We start from the raw sequence: 19,240 nt of genomic DNA on the forward strand, positions 1-19,240 counted from the left end.
CAAATTATCTATGGAAACTTAGTGAATATTGAGAAGTAGCAGCAGCATCCCAATGTAGAATGGTGCTGCATGACTCTGATGCAAAACTGATCATATGGACTGTTCCAAAATCACTGGGCACCTTTCAGGAAATGAGCAGCACAATACTTGTAATAGAGAATGCAAATAGGAGCCAATGTTAAAAGCATAGTGTTGGTTGCTACCAAGGTGCAGTGACATGGCTTGAAGGAGATACTGGATTCTCCAGAGTAGAGAATGAGTGTGTGTGGAGTGGAGAGCATTGTTTGCCCACAATGGACAGAAAAATGGGCATGAGAGATAGGTGACAAAAGAGTGGTTGATATTTGAGCGTGGTAGAAAGAAACAAGTGGACCTTTAATTATTTTTTAAAAATACATTAGATGTGAATTTCAAGCTAAACCATTTTTGAAACTCTATCTTAAAATTAGAACTGGTGGTACTGAAGGGATAATCCTCTCCAGGCAAAAGTTGTCTAGTTCAGTTGAGAGCATCCTCACCAGCCTATACTTTTTGCCAGCGACCTTGTCCAAAACACTTAAAATTGGTTTCTCACTGTATTCCAGTAATTACTGGTGAACCCTTCCCTCCTTTTGAGAAATCATTTTTTCAACTTTTATGTTTTTCTGTAAAAACTCTCACTATTGGTGGATTTGTGTCAGGAATTAACTGCAATTTACTCCAATGAAAATGCTGGCAATGTTGAAATTGTTAGCTTCAACCCTGTCCCTCGGCACTGATTCCACCCCCCTGTCTGGCCAGTCTCAGGCTGAAGCAGATAGTTAGTAATCTGAGCATCCTATTCAATCGCAAATGAATTTATGACCACATATCCTCTCCATCACAAAGATGACTTTCATGACATCAACCACTTCTACCACTGTCCGAATCTACTGGTTGGTAAACGCTCACTAATGTCTGTACCTCCTCCAGTTTCAACCTTTTAATTGCTGGTCTGGCCTGCCCCCTGTCCTCTACTTAGACAGGACTTTGGATGGGCTAAAGTATAGACTGTCATACCACTAAATCTAGTTCACACATCACCCCTGATCTTACTGACACAAATTAACTCTCCAACACCTCAGATTTAAACATTTTGATCCTCCTCTTTTAATTCTTTCAAGACCATGCCTCTCCCTACTTCTGTAGCCTCCTCCTGCCCCATAACCCCCCCCCCCCCCCCCCAGGGCTCTGTTCCTTTGATTCTGTCTATTTGTGCATGTTCCTCACTCCCATCATTGAATGTGCCTTGAATTGTTTGGTGCTTAGACTCTGGACTTGCTCGCCATTTGCTCTCCACCTCCTGCTTTTAATCCACGCTTTGGCCAAGCTCTTGGTTACTCCAACCTCCAATCTCCTGTAGGTTTGTATCCATTTTTGTCCAACTCTATCCTGAGACACCTTGGGACGTTTTTCCACATTAAGGGCTGAAATTTCCTGTAGGCTTCGGGACTCTGATGTTGGAACCAAATGGGGGGGGGTCCCAAGCTTGTGCTTGCCAGCAGCGAGACCGGTGGTGCAATGTTCTGGGAGGCAACCATCTAATTAATTGAAGATGGCGGACAGGCTCCAAATACTATAGGCTTTATCAGCAGCTCTGGAGCCAAGGTAACCCCACTAGGAAAGGTAGGTACTACTGAGACTGCGACTTGCTGATCGACACAAAAGAGCTGCACTGGAAACTCACGAAGCCAGCAGCAACATCAGGTTAGAGGGCCTCAGCACATGATGGGAGCCTTCTCCGTCAATAAAATACTGGTGCTCACTCAAAGTGGGGCACTAATTGGATTAATTGGCTGTCTGCCTCTATGGAGCGGGCAGCCAACTCAGTTCCCAGAGGTGAGAATATGTTGGGAAGCTGTCCCAGCTTGGCTTCAGGCTATTTTTCCCCGCCCCCACCTCCAAGCCTGCCTCCATGGGACTGGGAAATCCAACTTTAAAAGTGCTTTTTGAATGTCATTTGCTGTAGGTGCTGTGATTTGATATGAAAGGACAACTTTGATAACCTTGGTAATGATTAATTGATGAAGGTACAATTTGTATCGAAAGGATTCTGCAGCAACTATTTGGTACACAAAAGATTTCCATTTTACCTCTCATACATTGCTTTGACAGCATAGCCAGTAACTTGATTTTGTATTAATAAGCCTTCTTTGAACCATGGAAATATAGAACTTTTGACTGTTACATTTGTGTCTTTCAAGTTTTTTTTAAATAACTGCAGTTTAGATATTCATTAAACCTTGAAATATGTAGCAGATGCTGCGAAATATATATACTGCATTTGGATAAATGTACATTCCATTAATGCTTGGTGAAAAACATGTTCTAGGTCAAATGTTCAAGATTTGTCTCTGTCTCTCCTAACCCCCCCAGGATGACTGCCTTGTGAAAGTGTGGTACAATTCCAGCAGCTGGCAATCAGCTGTGATGACACCAGTCACACCAGCGGACAAGAAAGAAGGAGATATTGATTTTTCCTTTGTATATTTAGCCCATCCTCGGGCTGTGACTGGATTCTCTTGGAGGAAGACCAGCAAGTACATGCCAAGGTTAGCTGAATACTTGATAAGACCAAACAATACATTACCACTGCAAGTGCTGATGTTAGCAGGTAGCAAGTGTGTGGAGATGTAAGTGAACAAATCAACTATCAAACATCAAGGTTAGGAGCGGAGAAAAGATATCAAAGCTGAGCACTGCATTTCGAATGACCTTTAATCTTATTGCCCCGCTCTTTATTCACAAATTACTCCAAAAAGCTGTTCTGCTTGTTGAATATACTTAAGGCTGAGATGGACAATTTTTGGTGTCTCAGGGAATCAAGGGATATGAAAAGCAGACGAGAAAGTGGAATTTCATTGAATGATGGAGCAGGCTTGACAGGCCGTTAGTTTTCTTCTCCTAATTCTTATGTTCCTATGTTCTTAAGTTTCATTTGCAAATTTATCTAGCCGTACCATTCTGTTTTTATGAAAGTAACATTGAGCTTATCTGTCTGTACAATTATTTATCTATTAACAACAAGGTCACCCATTGGGCACTTTTATCTAAACTGTGGAACTTGACATCACATTGTAATGTTAAATTTCAGTACAAGCTTAGGATTGTTCCACTTTCCCTTCCACTGTTTATCTTTTACATTGCTGAAAAGAGAGACTTGTTGCCAAAGCTTTCCCTCTTGTTCTCATCAGGACAAATGCAAGAATACCGAATTTCAGCCGCTCACAACAATTTGTACCACAGGAGAAACGGGTGCTGTTTGTTTAACAAGTCAACTCTAATCGGCAGAGGCATTGCCTTGGTGGAAGCAACAGGGAACTATTGCTCCCTATGCTTCTAGATAATTCAAAAAGACGCAAGCTTTGAGCATATTCCTTTTGTTTCCAGAGAATGGGTCCCTGAATATGAATTTATGTCACTTCTAGCAAGTGCGAAGGAGCCATGTTGTGAGCTTGACTGATTATCTGAAATTGGTTGTTAGTTTAACTATTAGCACACTCAGGATTGTTCAGCAAGTCCAGCACAATTGCAGAATCATATCTAACAGTAGAAATTTTGTTTTGACTTTTGCAAGGGTGGTTGATTTGTATTCTGCCTGCCTGTTGCAAACTGAAGGAACATGCTGTTTGATTCAATCTGCTAATCCTTGGGACATACAGCCTACATACCTGGCATCACACCAGCACTGAAATTGCTCAATTGTGTGGTAAGCCATTCGTATTTTTGGACCGATGGCAGCACCCTATTAGTAGAAAATACCATTAGCATCGCCACTGTGTAGTAGCAGTGGGAAATAGCTTGCTAAATGTGTTACTTGAACAATGGTATTTTTCACTCTTTAAATTACCCAGAAGCATGGGGAGCCTATAGTTCATTGTCCAAGGCAGTGCCTCGGCATATCAGAGTTGATTTGCCAACTGATCGGCACCCTTTTCCCCTGTAGTTTAAGTTGTTGCAATAGTTTGACATTTGTCATTCTTGTGTTTGCCCTGTTAAATACAGGACAAAAAGCATCGTCAGCCTGTCACTCTTTTTGGCAATATTCAAGTTCTGCACTACCAAGCTATTGTCTTTATCTTTTCTTCCTATTTATTGCTTTTTTTGCTGAATTTGGGACAGTTATGATATTGTATAATATTGACACCCTGCCTGATATTTGATCAGGTAATCCAGGTAACTGCACAACTGTTTAGTGTTGTTTTCTGTAGTGTTGTTATACTATATAATGGCCCAGAACTCCTGATCCCTAGATGGTCGTACCCTGGAGGTGCAGCCCAAGATGCACTGAGAGTCCCTTCGGAAGTCCCCACACACGGACAATTTGGGAATTGCCTGGGAAATTTGGATTTCCAATGGGCAATTTCCTTGCACTTGGAAACTCTTGAGTAAAGACAGGGACCTTGGATATTTCACATGCCAGAATAGTTAGTCAAGATTAGAAGGATTAAAACCAGTTCTTACTCCCTCTGCCAGACCCCCTGGATTACCCTCCCCCCAACTACCCTCTCCAAGACCTGATAACCCCTCCCTCACCCTACCTCTTCACCCACTTACCTTTCACATCTTCCCCACCCCCCCCCCACCTCACCTCACCCACCCATCTTCCCCCGACTGCCTCATCCAACCACCTGCCACCCTATTCCCTCACCCACTTAGTTTACAAACTTAACTTCTTGTGGTAGCTTCTTGAAGAGACTTTGGAAACTTCAAATTTACCGGAGTATTGCAGCTAGTGCTGTAAAGAGGGTGCATGGCTTGGCTTACCCCAACAATCCTGCACTAGGAGGTAGGACTTTTAGAACAGGCGTGCATTTCTGTGGAGGCCCGGTTTGGAAACCAGGTGAGAAATGTGGGGCTCCAGTGCAAGACAAGTAAATAGGAGTGCAGTGGCAATCCAACGTTGATTGCCACTCACTGGAAGATTTTTTTTTAATTCATTAATGGGATGTGGGCGTCGCTGCCTAGGCCAGCATTTATTGCCCTTGAGAAGATGATGGTGAGCTGCCGCCTTGAATTGTTGCAGTCTATGTGTTGAAGGTACATCCACGGTACTGAAAGGGAGGGAGTTCCAAGATATTGACCTAGCAACAGTGAAGCAATGGCAATATACTTCAAGTCAGGATGTTGACTGGCTTGGAGGGGAGCTTCCAGGTGGTGGTGTTCCCATGTGTCTGCTGCCCTTGTCCTTCTCGATGGTAGTGGTCGTGAGTTTGGAAGGTGCTATTGAAGGAGCCTTTGTGAGTTCCTGCAGAGCATCTTGTAGATTGTAGACACTGCTGCCACTGTTCGTCAGTGGTAGAGAGAGTGAATGTTTGTGGATGTGGTGTCAGTCAAGTGGGCTGCTTTGGCCTGGATGGTGTCAAGTTTCTTGAGTGTTGTTGAAGCTGCATTTATCCAGGCAAGTGGAGAGTATCCAGTCACCTTCCTGACTTGTGCCTTGTAGATGGTGGACAAGCTTTGGGGAGCCAGGAGGTGAGTTAGTCGCCACAGGATTCCTAGCCTCTGACCTGCTCTTGTAGTCATTGTGTTTAAATGGCTTGTCCAGTTCAGTTTCTGGTCAATGGTAACCCCCACCCCGCAGGATGTTGATAGTGTGGATTCGGCGATGGTAATGCCATTGAATGAAAAGGGATCATGGTTAGATTTACCTTGTTGAAAATGGTCATTGCCTGTTACTTGTGTTACTTGCCACTTGTCAGCCCCAGCCTGGATATTGTCCAGGTCTTGCTGCCTTTGGAAATGAACTGCTTTAGTATCTGAGGAGTCGCAAATGATGCTGAACGTTGTGCAATCATCAGCAAACATCCCCACTTCTGACTTTATGATGGAAGGAAGGTCATTGATAAAGCCACTGAAGGTGCTTGGGTCTAGGACACTACCCTGAGGAACTCTTGTGGTGATGTCCTGGAACTGAGATGAATGACCTCCAAAAACTACAACCATCTTCCTTTGTGCTAAGTATGACTCGTACGAACATACAAATTAGGAGCAGGAAAAGGCCACTCGGCTCATTGAGCCTGCTCCACCCTTCAATAAGATCATGGCTGATCTGAATGTAACCTCAGCCCCACATTCCTGCCTAACCTCGATAACCTTTCACCCCCCCTTTTGAATGAAGAATCTACCTAGCTCTGCCTTAAAAATATTCAGAAGTCTCTGCTTTCACCGCCTTTTGAGGAAGAGAGTTCCAAAGACTCTCAACCCTCAGAGAAAAAGTTTCACCTCATCTGTTGTAAATGAGTGACCCCTTATTTTTAAACAGTGATCCCTAGTTCCAGATTCTCCCACAAGAGGAAACATCCTCTCCACATCCATCCTGTCAAAAGCCTTCAGGACCTTAAATGTTTCAATTAAGTCGCCTCTTGCTCTTCTAAATTCCAGAGGATACAAGCCTAACATGTCAAAAGACATTCCTGGTATTAGTCTAGTAAACCTTTTCTGAACTGCTAACACATTTCTGTACATAAAGAGACCAGTACTGTACACAATCGCCAGATGCAGTCTTACCAATACTCCATACAACTGAAGCGTAACCTCCCTATGGTTGTATTCAATTACCCTCGCAATAAATGATAACATTCTATTAGCTTTCCTAATTACCTCCTGTACCTGCATGTTAAACTTTTGTGGTTCATGCACGTGGACACCCAGATCCCTCTGAATCTTAGAGCTCTGCTCTTTCTCACCATTTAGGTAAGCTTATTTTGTTATTCTTACTGCCAAAATAAAGGATTTCACATTTGCCCACATTATACTCCATTTGCCAGATGTTTGCCCACTCGCTTAACCTATCTATGTCACTTTGTAGACTCCTTACATCCTGTTCACAGTTTACTTTCCTACCTATCTTTGTCTCATTAGCAAATTTAGCAACCATTGCTTTGGTCCCTTCATCCAAATCATTTATATAAATTGTAATAAGTCAAGGCCCCAGCACTGATCCCTGTGGTACACCACTCGTCACATCCTGCCAACCAGAAAAAGACACATTTGTGCCAACTCTCTGCTTTCTGTTAGCTAGTCAATCTTCTATCCCTGTCATTATGTTATCCCTTACACCATGAGCTTTTATTTTCTGCAATAGCCTTTATCAAATGTCTTCTGGAAATTTAAGTACAGTGCATCCACCCGTACTCCTTCATCCACAGCATATGTGACTCCTTCAAAGAACTCCAATAAATTGGTTAAACATAATTTCCCTTTTACAAAACCATGTTGACTATGCCTGATTGCCTTGATTTTTTCTAAGCGTCCTGCTGTCACATCTTTAATAATAGCTTCTAACATTTTCCCTATGACAGATGTTCGGCTAACTGCCCTATAGTTTCCTGTTTTTTGTCTCCCTTTTTGAATAAAGGAGGTACATTTGCTATTTTCCAGTCTAATGGAACGTTCCCCAAATCTAAGAAATTTTGGAAAATTAAAACCAGTGCACCAACTATCTCATTAGCCACTTCTTTCAAGAATGCTGAAGTCCATCTGAACCTGGGGATTTGTCAGTCTGCAGCTCAACAATTTCCTTAATACCACTTCCCTGTTGATTGTAATTTTCCTGAGTTCATCCTTCCCTTCCATTTTCTGATTTACAGTTATTTCTGGGATGTTACTTGTGTCCTCTATTGTGAAGACTGAAGCAAAATACCTGTTTAGTTCGTCTGCCATCTCCCTACTTTCCATTATCAATTCCCCAAATGCACACTCTATTAGACCAATGCTCACTTTGGTTAACTTTTTTCTTATTTAAGTATCTATAGAAACTCTTACTATCCGTCTTTATATTACTAGCTTTCTCTCATAGTCTAATTTTTCCCTCCTTATTAATCTTTTTGTCATCCTTTGATGTTCCTTATATTCTTTCCAATCTTCTGACCTGCCACCTGTCTTCATGTAATTATATGCTTTTATTATAATTATTAATTATGCTTATTATTAATTATAAGCATATAATTAATTATATGCTTTTTCTTTAAGTTTGATGCAGTCTTTAACTTTTTTAGTTAACCATGGATGGTGGGCCCTCCCCTTGGAATTCTCATTGGAATGTATCTATTCTGTGTATTCTGAAATATCCCTTTAACTGTCTGCCACTGAACCTCTGTTGACCTATCCGTTACCCTCATTTCCCAGTTCACTTGAACTAACTCCACTTTCATGCCTGTGTTTAAGTTTAAAATACTGGCTTTGCACGCACTCGTTTCTCCCTCAAAATGAATGTAAAATTCAATCATATTGTGATTGCTGCTACCGAGGAGTGCCTTCTCTATGAGATTATTAATTAATCCTATCTGATTGCTGAATCCCACGCCTAGGATAGCCTGCTGTCTGGCTGGCTCCAGAACATGCTGTTCTAAGAAACTATCCCAAAAACATCCTATGAATTCCTCATCTACGCTACCTTTGCCCATCTGATTTTTCCAGTCTATATGTAGATTAAGATTGCCTATGGTTAGTGCTGTACCTTTCTGGCAACCTGTAATTATCTCTTCTTTTATACTTTGTCCTACTTTATAGTTAGAAGTAGGGGGTCTGTAAACTAGTCCCACAAGTGACTTCTTGCCTTAATCATTTCTCATCTCTGCCCAAACTGCTTCTACATCCTGGTTTTCTGAACTTGGATCATTTCTCTCTAATATGCTGATGCCATCATTAATTCACTGAGCCACTGCTCTATCTTTTCCTAACTTCCTGTCCTCCAGCAATGTCAGGTACCCTTCAATATTCAGTTCCAATCTATGTCATCCTGTAGCCATGACTCTGTAATGGCTATCAGATCACACTTATTTATTTCTAGTTTTCCCCCGATTCATTTTGACCCCAGTTTTGCTAGGGTTCCTTGATGCCACACTCAGTTAAAAGCTGCCTTGATGTCATGCACAGTCACTCTCACTTCACTTCTGGATTTCAGCTCTTTGGTCCATGTTTGAATGAAGACTGTAACAAGGTCAGGAGCTGAGTGGCCCTGGCGGAACCCAAACTGAGTGTCATTGAGCAGGTTATTGCGAAACAAGTGCTGCCTGATAGCACTGTTGAACACTCCTTCCATCAGTTACTGTTGATGGAACGTAGACTGATGGGGTGCTAATTCGCCGGCTGGATTTGTCCTGCTTTTTGTGTACAAGACATAGCTGGGCAATTTTCCACATAGCTGCGTAGATGCCAGTGTTGTAGCTGTACTGGAACAGCTTGGCTAGGAGCACAGCAAGTTCTGGAGCATAAGTCTTCAATCCTATTGCTGGAATATTGTCAGGGCCCATAGCCATTGCAGTATCCAGTGCTTTCAGCTGTTTCTTGATATCACGTGGAGTGAATCGAAATGGCTGAAGACAGGCATCTGTGATGCTGGAGACCTCTGGAGGAGGTCGAGATGGCTCATCCACATGCCACTTTTAACTGAAGGTTGTAGCAAATGCTTCAGCCTTGTTTTTTCCAGTGATATGCTGGGCTCCCCCATCCTTGAGGATGAAGATATTTTTGGGTCCGCCGCTTTGAGTGAGTTGTTGAATTGTCCACCACCATTTATGACTGGATATGGCAGGACCGCACAGTTTAGATCTGATCCGTTAGTTGTGGAATTCCTTAATTCTGTGTGTCGCTTGCTGCTTATGCTGTTTGGCATGCAAGTAGTCCTGTGTTGTAGCTTCACCAGGTTGACACCTCATTTTTAGGTATGCCTGGTGCTGCTCCTGCATGCCCTCTTGCACTCTTCATTGAACCAGGGTTGATCCCCTGGCTGGGTAGTAATGGTAGAGTGGGGGATATGCCGGAGGTTACAGCTTGTGTTTGAGTACAATTCTGCTGCTGCTGATGGTCCACAGCGCCTTATGGTTGCCTGGCCTTGAGTTGCTAGGTCTGTTTGACCCCGTTTAGCATGGTGGTAGTGCCACAACACACAATGGAGGATATCCTCAATGTGAAGACAGGACTTCGTCTCCACAAAGACTGTGTGGTGGTCGCTCTTAGCAATACTGTCATGGACAGATGCATCTGCAGCAGGTAGGTTGATGAAGATGAGGTCAAGTATATTTTCCCTTTTATTGGTTCCCCCACCATCTGCTGCAGACCCAGTCTAGCAGCTATGTCCTTTAGCACCCCACCAGCTCGGTCAGTAGTGGTGCTACCGAGCCACTCTTGGTGATGGACACTGAGGTCCCCTGCCCAGAGTACATTTTGTGCCTTTGCCACCTTCAGTGCTTCCTCCAAGTGTTGTTCATCATGGAAGAGTGCTGATTCATCAACTGAGGAGGAGTGGTTTGTGGTAATCAACAGGAGATTTCCTTGTCCCTGTTTGACCTGATGTCATGAGACTTCATGGGGTCCAGAGATGATGATGAGGATTCCCAGGGCAACTCCCTCCCGACTGAATACCACTGTGCCGCCACCTCTGCTGGGTCTGTCCTGCCGGTGGGAAAGGACATACCCAGGGATGGTGATGGTGGTGTCTGGGATATTATCTGTAAGGTATAACTCTGCGTTTATGACTGTCAGGCTGTTGCTTGACTGGTCTGTGAGACTGCTCTCTCCATTTTGGCATGAGTCCCCAGATGTGATTAAGGAGTACTTTACAGGGTCAACAGGACTGAGTTTCCAGTCTCTAGATTGATACCGGGTGGTCTGTCTAGTTTAATTTCTTTGTAGTGGTTCGATACAATTGAGTAGCTTGCTGGGTTATTTCAGAGGTAATTTAAGAGTCAACCACATTGCCAAAGCAGGTAAGGACAGCAGATTTCCTTTCCCAAAAGGACATTAGTGAACCAGATGGGTTTTTGCGTCAATCAACAATGGTTTCATGGTCATCATTAGATTTTTAATTCCAGATTTTTATTGAATTCAAATTTCACCATCTGCCGTGGTAGGGGATCGAACCCACGTTCTCAGAGCATTGCCCTGGGTTTCTGGATTACTAGTCCTGTAAAGATACCATTGCACCACTCCCTTCCGCAAATTTAGCCTAATGTGTTTGTACTTATGTGGGTAGCATCTACCACCATTGAATCAATGGTCGCAAATTTTCTAATTAACCCAATTTTGATATTTAGGCATGAATTTATCAGACATAGCACATCGTCACACAGCTTTTTGTCTTAGCTTTATGAAGGTAACCACACAGAAGCATATGGCATGTGAATATGAGTATAGAGACCAAATGCCCAATACTGTAATTGTTTTTTATTTACTAATTAAAAATACAAATCGTAGCACCTGGATTACAATTAGCCACATAATTGCAATATATAACTAATGGTTAATGTGTTGGTAAACATGGACCTAGAACTTCCTTAGAATTTCCAGCGTTTTCATTCATATTTTATACCTCGCTTTTGATGTGAAATGATCTCAATCATTGTAATTTGGGTTTATAACCTTTCTTTCATTGCAGGGGCCTCACATGTAATGTCCTGTTGACTTGCTGCAGGGACAGTGTTTGTCGGTTATGGGCAGAGACTTTACTCCCGAGTGATAGTTTACTTTCTGGCGAAGGCCACACCCAGTGGTCTGAATCTGTCTTTGCACCCAACAACCTCAAGAGGAACATCTCCAGTCGGGAAAAGGTACAGAATGCCTTAGAGATGTGAGAAAGCTTACGATAATGAATTCTAAGGATTTTTCTCTGAAGGGAAGAAAAACGCTCTTTTAAAATATAATTGCAGTGTTAACAGCTTAACATAAATACCGCCAACTCCAGCATGATGCCACTACCAAACACATCTTCCCTTCACCCCCACCCTGTCGGCACTCCATAGGGACCATTCCCTCCGGGACACCCTGGTCCACTCCACCATCACCCCCTACACCTCAACTCCCTCCCACAGCACCTTCCCATGCAAACACAGAAGGTGCAACACTTTACTTTCCCCCTCCTCACCGTCCTAAGGCTCAAACACTCCTTTCAAGTGAAGCAGCACTTCACTTGCTCTTCCCTCAATTTAACCTACTGCATTCGCTGCTCCCAGTGCGGTCTCCTCTACATTGGAGAGACCAAACGCAGACTGGGTGACTGCAAGCATGACCCTGACCTTCGTCTCACTTGCCACTTCGACACACCACCCTGCTCTCATGCCCATGTCTGTCCTTGGCCTACTGCAATGTTCTAGTGAAGCTCAACGCAAACTGGAGGAACAGAACCTCATCTTCCGATTAGGCACTTTACAGCCTTCCAGACTTAACATTGAGTTCAACAACTTCAGATCATGAACTCTCTCCTCCATCTCTCTCACCCCCTTTTTGATCCCCTTTTTTTCTAATAACTATTATATTTTTTATATATTTTTCCTTTCCCACCTATTTCTATTATTATTTTTCAAATTTATTTCCGTCCATTGTTTTATCTCCACCTTTAAGCCTATTTCGATCCCTCCCCCACCCCCACTAGGGCCATCTGTCACTTGCTCATCCAGTTTTCTACTCTTAATGTCACTATTATGTCACATCCTTTAGCTAATATCACCACCGTCAACACTCCTTTGACCTTTTTGTTTATGACATCTTTGGCAGTCTCTCCTTTGCCTCCACCTATCACTGGCCCTCTATCCAACTTCACCTGTCCAACCCCCCTTAAACAGCTTATATTTCACCACATTTCTATTTCTTTTTAGCTCTGATGAAGAGTCATACGGACTCAAAACCTTAATTCTGTCTTCATCTCCACAGATGCTGTCAGACCTGCTGAGTTTTTCCAGCAATTTTTGTTTTTGTAACATTAATACTGTTGTTCAACAATTGTTCTACACTAAGGTGATTTGAATTTTTGTTCCTTTATAGTTGAACATCAGACCCTTTCGTATAGGGAGAAGAAGATCATCTGGTCTTGTTGCACATAGTGGATATTTACCCCATCAACAGGATGCACATGAAGTCCATAGGAATGCACCTCTACATGCAAATTCACTTTGTCATTTTCACATTGCAGCCAGTATTAATCCAGCAACAGGTAAGGAAGCTCCATATTCATATGCCAAGATAATATTGAAAGCATTCAGTATTTTATGTTAACTGATAATACTTAATAGCGAGTAATAAATGTTAGCACTCAGCTGTACCTCACCATCATCTCCCTTGACCCCTCCATTGTGTCTGACTTGTCACACTGCTTGTCCACATCTGGTACTGAGCAAGCAAAACTTTCCTCCAACTAAGGATTAGGAATGCTGAAGCCATTAATGTTGATCTGCCACAAACTCTGTTCCCTCACAATCAGCCTCATGGTGAGGCGGTGACATGGCGGTATTGTCACTGGACTAGCAATCCAGACACCCAGGGTTTGTGGATTACTCTGTGGACCTCAGTTCGAATCCCACCATGGCAGATCATGAAAGTTGAATTCAATAACGATCTGGAATTAAAAGTCTGATGATGTCCATGAAATCATTGTTGATTGCCATTCAAATCCATCTGGTTCACTAATGTCCTTTAGTAAAAGAAATCTGCTGTCCTTACCTGGCCTGGCTTACATGTGACATCAGATTGACAGCAATATGGTCGACTTTTAAGTGCCCTCTGAAATGGCTGAGCAAGCATCAAACCGCTAAAAAGCGTAAAAGGAATGGAACCCGACAGATCATTAGGCATCAACCTAAACATTGGAAGCGACAATGGCGAGCTCAGCCCTGTTGACCCTGTAAAGTACTCCTTAATCACATCTGGGATCGAGTGCCAAAATTGGGAGAGCTGTCTCACAGACTGTCAAGTAACAGCCTGATATAGTCATACTCACGGAATCATACCTTACAGATAATATCCCAGACACCACCATCACCATCCCTGCGTATGTCCTGTCCCACAGCAGGATGGACCCAGCAGAGATGGCAGCACAGTCGGGTATGCAGTTAGCAGGGAGATGCTCTGGGAGTCCTCAACATCAACTCTGGACCCCATGAAGTCTCATGGCATCAGCCCAAACATAGACAAGGAAACCTCCTGCTGATTACCACGTACCACTCCCTCCCAGCCGATGAATCAGTATGTTGAGCACCACTTGGAGGAATTACTGAGGGTGGAAAGGGCACAGAATGTACTCTGGTGTAGGGGACTTCAATGTCCATCACCAACCAATGCCCGACACCAAGAGTAGTGCCACTACAGACTGAGTTGACAGAGCCCTAAAGGACATAGCTGCTAGACTGGGTCTGCAGCAGGTGGTGAGGGAACCAACAAGAGGGAAAATCATACTTCATCTCATCCTCACCAACCTGCCTGCCACTGATGCGTCTGTCCATGACAGTATCAGTAGGAGTAACCACCGCACAGTCCTTGTGAAGACAAAATCCTGCCTTCACAGTGAGGGTACCCTCCATTGTGCTGTGTGGCAGCATCACCACGCTAAATGGGATAGATTTCGAACAGATCTACTAACTCGACTGGGCATTTTTGAGGCGCTGTGGGCCATCAGCAGCAGCCGAAATTTACTCAGCCACAATCTGTAACCTCATGGTCCGGCATAACTCCACTTCTACCATTACCACTGAGCCAACCCTGGTTCAATGAAGAGTGCAGGAGAGAATGCCAGGAGCAGCACCAGGCATAACTAAAAGTGAAGTGTCAACCAGGTGAAGCTACAACACAGAACTACTTGTGTGCCAAACAGCATAAGCAGCAAGTGATAGACAGAGCTAAGACATTCGACAACCAGTGGATCAGGTCCAAGCTCTGTAGTCCTGCCACATCCAGTTGTGTATGGTGATGGACAATTTAAACAACTTACTGGAGGAGGAGGCTCCACACATGTCCCCACCCTCCATAATGGGGAGCCCAGCATATCAGTGCAAAAGATAAGGCCGAAGCACTTGCAAGAATCTTCACCCAGAAGCGGCGAATGGATGATCCAACTCAGCCTCCTCCAGAGGATTCCAGCATCACAGATGCCAGTCTTTAGCCAATTTAAATCACTCCAAGATACCAAGAAACAGCTCAAGGCACTGGATACTGTAAGGGTCATGAGCAATATTCTGGCAATAGTCCTGAAGACTTGTGCTCCAGAACTTGCTGCACTCCTAGCCAAGCTGTTCCAGTGCAGATACAACACTGGCATCTACCCAGCAATTTGGAAAGTTTACCAGATACGTCCTGCACACAATAAGCAGGACAAATCCAACCTGGCCATTAACTGCCCCATCAGTCAACTCTCGATCGTCAGTAAAATGATGGAAGGTATCCTCAACAGTGCTATCAAGTGGTACTTGCTTAGCAATAACCTGTGCACTGACACTCAGTTTGGGTTCCTCCAGGGGCACTCAGCTCCTGACCTCATTACAGCCTTGGTTCAAATATGGACAAAAGAGCTGAACTGCAGAGAAGATATGATTGATTGCCATTGACATCAGCATTTGACTGAGCGTGGCATCAAGGAGCCCTAGCAAAAGTGGGGTCATTGAGAATCAGGGAAAGAACTTGTTGGTTGGATTCATATCTAGCCAAAATGAAGACGGCCGTAGTTGTTAAGAGGTCAATCATCTCAGCTCCAGGACATTACTGCAGGAGTTCCTTGGGGTAATGTCCTAACCACAACCATCTTCAGCTGCTTCATCCTTCCATCATAAGGTCAGAGGTGGGGTGTTCACCAGTGATTGTGCAATGTTTAATGCCATTCGTGATTCCTCAGACATTGAAGCAGTCGGTGTCTAAATGCAGAAAGATCTGGACAATACCCATCCAGACTTGGGCTGACAAGTGGCAAGTAACATTTGTGCCACAGAATTGCCAAACAATGACCATCTCCAACAAAGGAGAATCTAACCATCTCCCCTTGACATTCAATGGCATTACCATCACTGAATCCCCCACTATCAACATCCTAGGGATTACCATTGACCAGAAACTGAACTGGACTAGCCATATAAATACTGTGGCTACAAGAGCAGGTCAGAGGTTAGGAATCCTGCAGCATGTTAACTCACCCCCTGACTGCCCAAAGCCTGTCCGCCATCTACAAGGCACAAATCTGGAGTGTGATGGAATGCTCCCCACTTGCCTGGATGAATGCAGCTCCAACAACACAAGAAGCTTGACAGCATCCAGGGCAAAGCAGCTATCTTATTTGGCACCACATCCACAAATATTCACTCCCTCCACCACCAACGCACAGTGTCAGCAGTGTGTACCATCCACAAGGTGCATTGCAGGACTTCACCAAGCCTCCTTAGGCAGCACCTTCCAATCACATGACCACTGCCATGTAGAAGGACAAGGGCAGCAGACAGATGGGAACCACCCAGAAGTTCCCCTTCAAGCCACTTACCACCCTGACTTGGAAATATATTGCTGTTCCTTCACTATCACTGGGCCAAAATCCTGGAACTCCCTTCCTCACAGCAATGTGGGTGTACCTACACCACATGGACTGCAGTGATTCAAGAAGGCAGTTGACTGTCACCTTCTCAAGGGCAATTAGGAATGGGCAATAAATGCTGGCCTCATCAGCTGTGCCCATATCCCATGAATGAATGGGAAAAAAAACTCATTCTGGCAACTCCCTAAGGCCGAACCAGGCTGCTTGGAACCTCAGTGTTGTATTTGACCCCGGGGTGACCTTCTGACCACAAATTCGCTCCATCACCAATCTCTTTCCTTCCACCTCCATGCTTTTGTTGCCTCTAGACTTGAATATTCCAACGATTTCCTGGCTGGTCTCCATCTTCCATCCTATTTAAACTTGAACTCAACCAAAACTCTGTGGTCAAAATACTGCGAATGCTGGAAATCTGAAATAAATGCAGAAAATGTTGAAAAAACTCAGCAGGTCTGGCAGCATCTGTGGAGAGAGAACATTTGGAATCCATGTGAATCTCCTTCAGAGCTGTTGTCAATATCCTAGATCACATCAAGTCCCCTTTGATTCTTTGCTCACTGACCTATATTGGTCCCACTCTGACAACGCCTCAGTTCGAAAATTTTTGCCCTTATTTTCAAACCCTTCTATATCTCTAACCCCTCCAGCCCAAAAATGCTTCAAGATCTCTGCACTTATCCAATCTTGGGCACTTGCACTTTTAAATCATTCCATTATTTTGGGTGCGCATTCAGCTGCCTAGACCCTAAGCCTCAGAGCTCCCTGCCTAAACCTTGCAACCCCTCTAGATCTCACTCCACGTTTAAGACGGTCCTTAAAATTTCTCTTTTGATCTGTCTTAATATCTCCCTATTTGGCTTGGAGTAGAATTTAGTTTGATAATCCTCTGTGAAATGTATTGGACTGTTTTACTACATTGGGGGTAATACACTGGCATGAAATGAGAATTGGTTAACAGACGGAAAACAGAATTGGATTAAATGGGTCATTCTCAGGTTGGCAGGCTGTGATTAGTCGGGTACTGTAAGGATCGAAAGTGACCCATTTATGCCTACTCTGTTATCTGTTAGCTAACCAATCCCCTCTCCATGCTAATATGTTAACCACTATGCCATGTTCTCATATTTTGCGTAGCAACTTTTGATATGGCACCTCTTCAAATGTTCCTGGAAACCTAAGCACAGCACATCCATAGGTTCTCCTTTATTCAAGTTTCTTGTTAGTTCCTCAAAGAACTCCAATAAATTAGTCAAACTTGATTTCCCTTTCACAAAACCATGTTGACTCTGCCTGATTGCTTTGAGATTTTCTAATTGCCCCGCTATAACCTGCTTAATAATAGATTTCAGCACTTTCCCTGTGATAGAAGTTAAAGTAACTGGCCTGGAGTTTTCTGCTTTGTCTCCCTCCTTTCTTGAATAGAGGAGTCACATTCTCTATTTTCCAATCTGGTGGGATCGTTCCAGAATCTAGGGAATTTTGGAAAATTAAAATCAATGCATATTTCAGCAGCCACTTCTTTTAAGACGACTGGATGAGCTCCATCAGGTGCTGCAGACTTGACAGCTTTTAGTTTGAATGATTTTCTTTGCACCCTTTCCCTGGTAATTGTAATTTTTTAATAAGTTCTCCCCTTTCGCCTCCTGATCCACACTTATTTTGGGATGTTATTTGTATCTTCTACAGTGAAGACAGACCACAAAATATCTGTTCCATTCATCAGCCATTTCCTTATTTTCCATGATTGATTCCTCAGACTCTCACTCTGCAGGACCAATGCTCACTTTACTTTTTTTTCCTCTTTAAATACCTGTAGAAACTCTTATTATCTATTTTATATTTCTAGCTAGCTTTCTCTTGTACTCCTAATTTCTCGCTCCTTATTCATCTTTTAGTTATTCTTTGCTGTTCTTTATATTCTATCCGATCTTCTGACCTACCACTCCTCTTTGTGGAATTATACACTTTTTAAAAATTTGATACTATCTTTATCTGTGGCGAACTAAGGAAGTTAGTGAGTCCTTTCCTTCAATTCTTTCTTTCTCAGTAGAATGTATCTTTTCTGAGCATTCTAAAATGTCTCCTTAAATGTCTGCCACAGCATCAACACTGACCTATCCCTTAATCTAGTTTCCCAGTTCACTTCAGCCAGCCCTATCTTCATTTCCTCATAATTGCCCTTATTTAAGTTTAAAACACTAGCCTGAGATCACTGTTCTCTCCCTCAAATCGAATGTGAAATTCAGTGTTGTCAGTAAGAAGGCTATAAAGTTTAACAGCCATATCTCACACATAATTAAAGGTTATTCTGGTATATTGTGCGATTCTTTGCAGTAGAATAAACTATTTTAAGTGGCTGATTAGTCACAGATAGCTATTGCCCTTGAGTTTATTGGCCTTAATTTTAACTTGTGGCTTTTATCATTCGGTATAAAATCTGCATTGAACATATAATGACAGTCAAATAATTCACAACTTTCTATGTATCATGTTAGTTGATTCCTTTTCCAAAAGGATAATGCTTGGTTTCTTAAGTACTTCAGGCATGCCTCGATTTCATTAATTGTGCACACACCTCACTTGCTGGGAAGCAGTGTTAAAATCATGACAGGTAACAAAAGTAGCTGCCATATTTTTTTTGCCTCCATTTTAACTATTCAGCCATCAAGTAAATTAGTGTGATTTGCACACCAACCTGTTGTGTCAAATTCCTTTGGGAGGTGATGGTGTAGTGGTATTGTCACTGGACTAGCATTCCAGAGACCTAGGGTAATTCTCCGGGGACTCGGGTTGGAATCCCGCCACAGCAGAAGGTGGAATTTGACTTCAATAAAAATCTGCAATTAAAAGTCTAACCATCTGATTCACTAATGTCCTTTCAGGAAGGAAACCTGCCTTACCTGGTCTAGCCCACAAGTGACTCCAGACCCACAGCAA

General features: G+C 43.2%; 1 protein-coding gene across 4 annotated transcripts in view; it reads left to right on the forward strand.

The window, feature by feature from the left end:
* LOC121277398 (dmX-like protein 1) overlaps window positions 1–19,240 on the forward strand; it is a 258,411-nt gene that overhangs the window by 80,459 nt on the left and 158,712 nt on the right. For all 4 annotated transcript variants that reach the window (XM_041186812.1, XM_041186814.1, XM_041186813.1 and 1 more), the window contains exons 7-9: window positions 2,395–2,570; window positions 11,399–11,570; window positions 12,781–12,949. In XM_041186812.1, the coding sequence (XP_041042746.1) occupies window positions 2,395–2,570; window positions 11,399–11,570; window positions 12,781–12,949 (517 nt within the window). The remainder of the gene's footprint in view (window positions 1–2,394; window positions 2,571–11,398; window positions 11,571–12,780; window positions 12,950–19,240) is intronic.

The sequence above is a fragment of the Carcharodon carcharias genome, chromosome 4 (genome assembly GCF_017639515.1).
Source record: "Carcharodon carcharias isolate sCarCar2 chromosome 4, sCarCar2.pri, whole genome shotgun sequence".
NCBI lineage: Eukaryota > Metazoa > Chordata > Chondrichthyes > Lamniformes > Lamnidae > Carcharodon > Carcharodon carcharias.